The sequence below is a fragment of the Mandrillus leucophaeus genome, unplaced genomic scaffold (assembly GCF_000951045.1).
Source record: "Mandrillus leucophaeus isolate KB7577 unplaced genomic scaffold, Mleu.le_1.0 Scaffold215, whole genome shotgun sequence".
Classification (NCBI taxonomy): Eukaryota; Metazoa; Chordata; class Mammalia; order Primates; family Cercopithecidae; genus Mandrillus; species Mandrillus leucophaeus.
In genome coordinates this window covers 986,516-996,104 of record NW_012102199.1, presented here as the reverse complement: position 1 = coordinate 996,104, position 9,589 = coordinate 986,516, and the positions used below count along the sequence as shown (strand labels likewise).

General features: G+C 43.4%; 1 protein-coding gene across 1 annotated transcript in view; it reads right to left on the bottom strand.

The window, feature by feature from the left end:
- LOC105540126 (phylloquinone omega-hydroxylase CYP4F2-like) overlaps window positions 1–9,589 on the bottom strand; it is a 26,995-nt gene that overhangs the window by 8,374 nt on the left and 9,032 nt on the right. The window contains exons 7-11 of the mRNA XM_011980622.1: window positions 8,162–8,432; window positions 6,248–6,314; window positions 5,931–6,060; window positions 338–471; window positions 179–243 (exon numbers count right to left, since the gene is read on the bottom strand). Coding sequence (XP_011836012.1) covers window positions 179–243; window positions 338–471; window positions 5,931–6,060; window positions 6,248–6,314; window positions 8,162–8,432 — 667 coding nt within the window. The remainder of the gene's footprint in view (window positions 1–178; window positions 244–337; window positions 472–5,930; window positions 6,061–6,247; window positions 6,315–8,161; window positions 8,433–9,589) is intronic.

Below are 9,589 nucleotides of genomic sequence, written 5' to 3'. Positions count from 1 at the left end.
GTGAGACCAAGAAGGGTTGCTGGGTGGGGTCTCCCAGGTCCACCAGCCTTGGAGAAACAGACAGTTGTGTGTGTCTTGGAGGGAGGCGATGTTGGATTCTCCTGATCAAAATCCTGCCCCCTCCTCTAGGAGCCTTGGAATGGACAAAAAACAGAGGGACGGAGGGGGGGCCCCACACCTCAGGGTCCGGCCACACAGCTGGGTTGTGATGGGTTCCGAGAACACTGATGTGGCAGATAACACCTGTGGGAGAGAAGGGGGCTGTCAGGACAAGTACCCCTGCCTGAGGGGCTCCTCTTCCTACCCAGGAGGCTCCTCCCTCTGAGGCTGTGGGCACCTTTGGGGATGACCCGGCCGTCTGGGAGCACAATGTCTTGGGTGCAGCAGCGGGAGATGGCAGGAACTGGGGGATGCAACCGCAGGCTCTCCTTAATGCACATGGTCAGGAAGGGCAGCTGGGCCAAGTCGTCCCTAAGGAAACACCCAGCCCCAATCCTTATCAAGGGAGCAAAGACACAACTATCAGCTTCTCTGTTTGCAAGTGAGACGTTTTCTCCCTGTAACGAAATAAACTTTTAGAAAGAATTATTACAAAGTTGCAGGAATAAAAACTGTGTGGCACTGTTGCAGAAACAAGAAAACAGACCCATGGAACAGTACAAAGAGCTCAGAAAAAGACATGAGAATAAGTGAAAACTTCACATTTGGTAAAGGGACCCCCACCCACCCCAAACAAAATCCTGGGAAATGGATAGATTTTACAGTTCTGAAAGAAACATGTGAACCAACTTAACGTCATAGAAATTAATCAAAAGTACCCTCCAAAAGTTAAAAGGCAATATTTTGCAACACAAGGCAGAAAAAAATCAATCTCAATACACATTCTTAAAAGTAAATACTTTTAAACAGTCCAAAGAAAAAGAGGAAAAATAATAAGAAAATCAGTTCCATAAAAAGAAAGCAAATAACATCAGCACATGCAAGAGATGTTCAGTTTCACTCTTATTTTTTTAAATGTCCATCAAAAGAAGAAATACGAAGATTGGTCCAGATTTAAAATTCAATAATACAATAGTACTATTGGTAAAGTTATGGGAAAGTTTGTGCCATAAAACTCAGCTAACAGTAAAGGATTTGCAATCATATTGTACGGTGGCTCACGCCTGTAATCCCAGTACTTTGGGAGACCAAGGCAGGCAGATCACCTGAGGTCAGGAGTTCGAGACCAGCCTGGCCAACATGGTGAAACCCCATCTCTACAAAAAAATTACCCAGGCATGGTGACGGGCATCTGTAATCCCAGCTACTCGGGAGGCTGAGGCAGGAGAATTGCTTAAACCTGGGAAGCGGAGATTGCAGTGAGCTGAGATCACACTATTGCACTCCAGCCTGTCCAACAAGAGTGAAACTGTCTCAAAAAAAATAGTAATTGTACAGTGCAAATGGTCTTTGATTCAGCAATTGCACTTTAGAGAATTTGTCCTGCAGAGATGCTTATACACGTAAGGAATGCTCACTGTGCACACATGCTGACTGCATCACACCCAGTTTAGCAAAAGTTTGGAGACAAGCCAAATATATATCGATGGGAAAATGTTTAGATAAACAGCCACACAATGGAATACTATACAGCTACACAAAAGGAGGAAATAGGGATCACTAGTCTCATCACATACTGCAGGCTAGAAGGTAAATCAGTACAGACACTCTGGAAGGCAAATTGGAAACATCTACTATAACTGAAAATATTTAATGTCCTCTTCAACATAGAAATGAGCTGAATAAACTATACAGCACTCAGAAAAAAATAGCATTAAGGCACCCTGTTGAGTGAAAAAAAGTTACAAATATATACGTAAGTACATGTAAAACAGTAAGAAGTATGTGGATATATATTTACAAAAATGAATGATTCATAGATAGAGGATGGAGAGATAGATGATTGATGGATAGATAGATGATAAATAGATGATATAGATACATAGATAATATGTAGATTGATTAGTAGAGATAGATAATAGAAGATAGAGACATAGTTACATAGATAGATACAGAGATAGATAGATAGATAGATAGATAGATAGATAGATAGATAGATAGATAGATAGATAGATAGATGGATAGATAGATAACAAATTTATGGCTCTAGAGACACCTTTGGAGAATGAGAAAGGCTTAGGTGGGGTGGCAGGATTGTTAAGGAAAACCCTGGTCTTATCTGTAATGTCTCATTTGGTGAAAGAAGAACTCTTTTGTATCATTTGTTTTGTAACTTAATGCTCTTTTCCCATGTGGTGTATATATATATATACACAATGGAATCCCATTTAGCCTTTAAAAAATAAAAACTTATCTCATTTGGCACAACATGGAAGAACCTGGAGGAACCTATGCTAAGTGAAGTAAGCCAGGTGCAGAAACACAAACACACATGATCTTACTTTTCTTGGCTAAATAATCTTATCTTACTTATCTTGACTAAAATAGTCAAGCTCATAGAAATAGGAATAGAACGGTGGTTACCAGAGGCCAGGGCTGGGGGAGGAACAGAGAGGGGTGAAAAGTTAGTCAAAGGGTGGAAGCTTCAGTTAGACAACAGGAATAAGTTTTTGAGATCTGCTGCACAGCCTCGTGCCTTTAGTAAACAAAGTATTGTATTAGTTGAAATTGCTAAGAAAGTAAACTTCAAATGTTCTCAACACAAAAATGATAAATACATGAAGTGATGGATTTGTTCATTACCTCGATTTAATAATTTCAGGTTATATACATATTTCATATATATATCATATATCATACATATATCATATACATATATCAACATATTATCTATCTATCCATCAATCATCTATTTCTCCATCATCTACCTATAAATCATTCATTTTTATAAATATATATCCATATACTTCTTGCTGTTTTACATGTACTTATGTATATATTTGTAAGTTTTTTTCATTCAACAGGGTGCCTTAATGCTATTTTTTCTGAGTGCTGTATAGTTTATTCAGCTCATTTCTATGTTGATATATGTATACATATATCATATATATATCATAACATCATATTATGCCTCTAAACATATATAATTAAAACTTGTCGAAGACAAAGAACAAATTTAAAAACAAACTCATTTTCCAAAATTTATATTTTGAGAAAAGTAAAAGATCTCAGAGATAATATGCAGACCTGTGTCTATTTTGTGGACTTCCATTTACAAAGAAAAGCACAGTACGTGTTCATATAAGTAAAAGTCATAGTGTGAGTTCATATAAATGTGGGCGTTGGGATAGCCATTTTCTAGAAGAATACACAGGAAACTGTTGACTGTAGTCATCGCTAAGGTGGAGCTTAAAAGGGAACTTTATTTTTGTCATAAAGTCTTTTGACCATTTTTTTTTAACTACACATATAATTTTGCTTGAAATCTGGGTTTTATACTCCAGGACGTGGGTCTGGGCAAAGATTTTCTACATAAGACCTCAAAAGCACAGGCAATAAAGAAATGAGATTATATCAAAAGAAAAACGTTCTGCACAGCAAAGGAAACAATCAACAAAGTGAAGAATCAACCCACAGAATGGCAGAAAATACAAATTATCCATCTGGCAAGCGATTAATAACCAGAATATATAAGCAGCTCAAATAACTCAATTGGAAAAGTAACCAAATCATCTGATTTTAAAATGGACAAAAGATCTGAATAGACGTTTCTTAAAAGAAGACATACAAATGGCCAATAGGTAGATGGAAAAATGCTCAATGTCACTAATCTTCAGAGAAATGCAAATCAAAACCACAATGAGATATCGTCTCATCCCAGTTAAAATGGCTTTTATCAAAAAGACAGGCAACGATAGATGCTGGTGAGGACATGGAGAAAGGGGAGCTCTCACACACTGTGGGTGGGAATATAAATTAGTGCAACCACTGCAGAGAACAGTACAGAGGTTCCTTAAGAAACTAAAACTAGAACTACCGTATAACCCAGAAAATCCACTACTGAGAAGAAAGATAAGAAATTTCTATCCCAAAGAAAGAAAATGAATCTGTTGAAGAGATATCTGTACTTCCGTGTTTATTGCAGCACTATTCACAACAGCCAAAATATGGATTCAACCTAAGTGTCTATCAATAGATGAATGGATAAAGAAAATGTAGTGTGTATACACAATGGAATACTATTCAGTCATTTAAAAAACTGAAATGTTGTCATCTGTGGCAACATGGATGGAACTGGAAGTCACTGTGGTAAGTAAATAAGCCAAAAACAGAAAGACAAATATCACATGTTCTCACTCATATGTGGGAGCTGAAAAAGTGGATCTCATGGAAAAAGAAGATAGGTTGGCAGAGGGGAGGGAAAGATGAGAAAAAGTTGATTAATGGGTACAAATATGAGGTTTGATAGGAGAAATGAAACCTAGTACTCGAGAGATCACTGGGCTCACTATAGTTTACAATATGTTCTCTACATTCTGAAATAGTTTGCTTGTGTTAGTTACGTTTCTAGCATAAAGAAAAGATAAACATTTCAAGCAATGGATATCCCAAGAACACTGAATTGATCTTTATCAATTATATGCATATATTAGATTATCACATGTATTTCAAAACTATGTACATCTATTGTGCATCAATAAAAATGTGTTTTAAAAAATAAAATTGCAAAAATATTCTTTATTTTAAAAGCATAAAAATGTTTATTTCCCTCCCAGGACTGCTGTGCTGGGCAAAGGCGTGGACAGGAGGACACTGAATCCAAGACACCCATTCATTCCAAAACTTCCTCTCCTTCCTCCAGCCCCTGGCCTGGCTCAGGCCTTAGAATGTCCCCACTGTGCCCTCATTCTATAGCTGGTCCTCTCCAGTACGCCCTCCACACTAGCCCTAGAAAGACCTTCCTGGTACCCAGATGTGACCTGTCCCTCCCCTGCTCAAACACTTCTCATGGCTCCCTATTGCCCTTGGGCTAAAACTGAAGCCATTAACATTTTCCCCGAGGCTTCCACAGCCAGCCCCTGCTACCATCTCCAGTTTTATCATCTCACTACAACTCAGTCTCTCCCTCTCTCTCCCCTTCTCCTTTCTGTCCTGACCCTGCTCTCTCTCTCTCTCTCTCTCTCTCTCTCTCTTTCTCTCCTCTCTCTCTTCCTCCCCCAAAGACCCCAGGTGGTCTTCTTGACCTAGAGCACTGCTCCCCAACTGTACCCAATTATCGACTGATCATTATTCAGGCTCTCAACTGAGACACTTTCTATACCCCCCCTAGTCCTGCTTCTCTTACTGTAAACCCCATCCCTGCCCGTGTGGGCTGGGAGTGTCCTGCCCAGGGACAGTTCCCCCACCAGGCTGGGAGCACCTGGAAAACAGATCTCTGGGCTGGGTCCTTCCCAGGTCTCCAGAGCACAGAAAGATGCTGTGCACAGATGTGGGGGAGGGAATGCAGTGTGGGAGCGTTTGCTGAATGAGGACGGGATGGATGAACGATGCAGGTGTTCTGGACAAGAATGGATAAATTTTACCCCCAGGTCTCCCTTATAAATCCCTGGACTAGACAGAAGGGTAGGAATTAGGGAACAGAAGAGCAAACATTCAACAAGTGAAGATGTTTGGGAAAAAAATGATATTTCTGGGAGAAAAGGAAGAGAGTGGAGGGGAAGTTCATTTGCTGAACATGTGCTAAGTGGCATGATCTGTCCTCACATATCATCACCAATTCTCTCAGAAGCCCAGGTCTTTCTGTAACCTAACGGCCTGTAACCTTTCCCCAGACAGTCAGGCTGGATATTAAGTCCTGCCTGTGGTTCTCTGCTCCTATTCCCACTAAGCAACAGTGGAAGAATCAACAAAAACAACCCCTCTCCCCTTCCCACCTGGGGAACAGAGTCAACGAGAGAGGCTCAGGAACAGCCACCAGCACCTGCACTCACCATTCAATCTCTTTAGGCTCACGGTCCTTCAGAAGCTCTTTCACCTCCTGCCGGCAGCGCTCCTGGTATTCCGGGTGCTTTGCAAGGTGGTACAGGACCCAGGAGAGACCACTGGCCGTGGTGTCATGGCCTGGGAGGCAGCAAGGCAGGCTTGGGTCTCTGGGCTGCTTCAGCACCCGAGGGTGGACAGCAACCGTGCATTTTGGGCCTCAGGGAAGATGGGGAAAGGGGGATGGGAAGTGCGAGGGATCCACCCACCCTGTTCCTGGAATGAAGAGATCCAAGTCCCCACTGTAGCCCCACACTGGGGCCCTCACCCTCAAACATAAAGGTGTCAGCTTCTGCTCTTATGTCCTCATCAGACAACTTCTTCCCATCTTCATCCTGGAGAGAAGGCAATAATTTCCCAACCCCCACTCCCATAAAAAGCCACACTACCTCTGAGGGTTCTTGAGTCTAATCTGAGACAAGCTCTGAAGATTCATCCTCCTTCCAGAAACCCAAGCCCATCTTGCACTCCTAGACCCCTACTGGTCACCATGGCCAGAGCCCCAACCCCATGGACTTCCTCCCGGCTTCCTTGCCTTTCCTTTGGTCCCTAGTGGGAAGACTCAATGACCCATGAATGCTTTCATGTTTCTGCATGATGAAAACTTTCTGAGAAAAAGTTGCTGGCAACCTGGGTTACAGGATAATTAAATGGCAATTTGCTTTGGAAATTAGAGAGTAAGTATTGCTTCAAAGATATTTGCCCACATTCTATAGTGGTAAATGAATCTTATCTCCCTGGAGATATTTGAGTTGTAAGTCTATGGAATATGGCATCCAGAACAAAGCACATAATCTCTCACAAAGCTGGTGCCCTCTCTCTTTCTTCCTCTCTCTCTCTCTCTCTCTCTTGCACGCTCTCTCCCTCTCTCTCTCTGTAGAAAATGTGCTGGAACTCATAATGTAGGGTGTCTCTCCTAGGGTACAAACTGTGCTGCACATACAGCTGAAAACATTGCATTGCCCTTGGAGGACTTTGACTTGGGGGTGGAAAGTCAGTGCCACAATCCTACTCTGGCTGAATAGTATTGCCGTGAGCAAGACATGGGCTGCTCTGATTTAGAGGTTTAATGCATCTGTCGTAATAGAAATACACATAGACAAAGACATAGACACACAGACGTAGACACAGACACACATAGATAAAGTCATAGACTTAGACACAAACACAGACACACAAATCCACATAAACATAGACATAAACAAAGACATAGATATAGAAACATCCACAGACACAAACACTCATAGACATAAACATGGACAGATAAAAACAGACACAGGCACACAGGCACAGTCAAAGACAAAAATATGGCCAGGCGCGGTGGCTCACACCTGTAATCCCAGCACTTAGGGAGGCCAAGACGGGCAGATCACGAGGTCGGGAGTTCGAGACTAAAAATAGTGATACTCCCTCTCAACTAAAAATACAAAAAAATTAGCCTGGCGTGGTGGTGGGTACCTCTAATCCCAGCTACTCGGGGGAGGCTGAGGCAGGAGAATCGTTTGAACCCAGGAGGCAGAGGTTGCAGTGAGCCGAAATTGCGCCATTGAGCTGCAGCCTGGGTGATAGAGTGAGACTCCGTCAAAAACAGGAAAAGAGAAAAGAAGGAAGGAAGGAAGGAAGGGAGGGAGGGAAGGAGGAAGGAAGGAAAGAAGGAAGGAAGGAAGGAAGGAAGGAAGGAAGGAAGGAAGGAAGGAAGGAAGGAAGGAAGGAAAGAAAGGAAGGAAAGAAAGAAAGAAAGGTAAAAACATAGACAAAGACAAAGACACAGATACAGACAAAGACATACAGATATGGCCAATGACAAAGACAAACACATATAGTCACAATCATAGACAGAGACACAAACTCAAACAGAGACAAAGATATAGAAAGATATAGGCAAAAACATAAACATAGACCCAGACATAGACGTAGATGTATAGATTGAAATGTGGCCAATTAACTCAGTAGCTTGTAAATAGAGCAAACTCCCAGACTTGTCAGTTTCAAACCTAGCAGCTCCCTGCTACGTGCACTCCACAGAGTAATCTCCAAAACCTATCTCTGACCTGTCCCTTCCTTTCTTCAATCACCTTCCATGGCTCCCCAGTGCCCTCTGGATCAAGTTCAAATTCTTTCATCTGACATTTCACATGAAACTCCCTTCTGCTTCTTGAATTCAGATCCCAGAGAAGCCCACCTTGCTCAGCAGGAGCACATCAATGAAGTCCAAAGTCTTGGATTTGGCCTTGGCTTGGAGGAAGTCATCAACACCCTGGCTAGGGAGGGTACGGCGACGCTCCTGGATGACGGCGTCTGTGAAGTCGTGCACCAGGCGGCAGGCTCTGCGGAAACGCTGCCCATCATGGGTGAGATAATACAGGAAGTCTATGTACAGGAAGAACTGCTGGTGTCTTTTTGCCACAAGGGCACTGAGCTCCAAGATGGCGGCAATATATTCACTGGGCTTCCTGCAGGATAAGGGCAGAAAGGGAGGCAACAATTTAGTACACCGGAAGCCCCAGGAGCACCTGCCACCAGCAGCCAGGAGCTACCTCCTATCAGTAAACGGAGTATCCAGGAACAGATGACCCCACAGATACAGGGTGGGGATCAGCACGAAATCAACTCTCCAGGCTCTCTTATCTCTCCCTGCATCCTATCTCTGTGAGATGCCTCCATGCCGCTAGGCACCTGGAGGATAGTTTGCACATTATGCTCCTATTCTCTCTCTCCCTCCCAGTATGCAGTCTTGCCCCTTCTCCTTCCTGAAGCTGTCCACAAAGCTCGGACTTTATGCTCCTCCAACTAGCGCATGGTCCAGCTTCCACCCTAGCTTCTTTGCATCAGCGTTAACTCCAGTTAGTGCTACATTACAGTCAGTCCCTGACAGAGACCCGCTCTGACCACACCCACCAGTTCGAACCCTTTTAATGAGTCCCTAGAAACCTCAAGATAAAATTCATACCAGTCCTTCAATGATCAGGTATAACAAAACTCCTCCAGGACGGTTTGCCTGATTTCCCTGCTCAGTCCTCCCTCCCCCACCTACCCACCTTGGGTCCATGGCCCAAGATCCCAGACCCTGGGCAAGAACTTACTCCTGACAATGGCTGTCAAAGCTGAAGACACATTTCTGCAGACTGTCCAAGGTCATGAGGCTGATGTGCTCAAACATGTCCAGACGGGCACTGCCCTCTGAGGCCAGGAGCTGCCACTTGGCCTAGCCAGAGAAGGGGACAGAGCTGGGGCAGGTTCCTTGCTCCCTTGAACACCTCTCCAACCCCAATCGTCAAGATGCACTCCCCAGAATAAGCCTCTTCATCTTCTTCCCTGGGACCCCTCCCCAGGGAGGACCAGGTTATGGTGCAAGCAAAAGCTGTTACTATTAAGAGATGAAGACCCAAGATCGGGAGTTAGGAGACCTAGGTTCAAGTTCCAGCTCTGGCTCCTGTGCTCTGTGTGCCATTAGTCAATTCACTACCCTCTCCTATATCGCACCTGTCAAATCTTCAGGAACAGTTAAGATGATGTGCTTTGGAGCCATATAATCCACGTTAGAAACTGCTCCACCACGCCAAGCTCACTCATTAGCTGGGTGAACTTGGGTTAGCTCCCTAATCTCTCA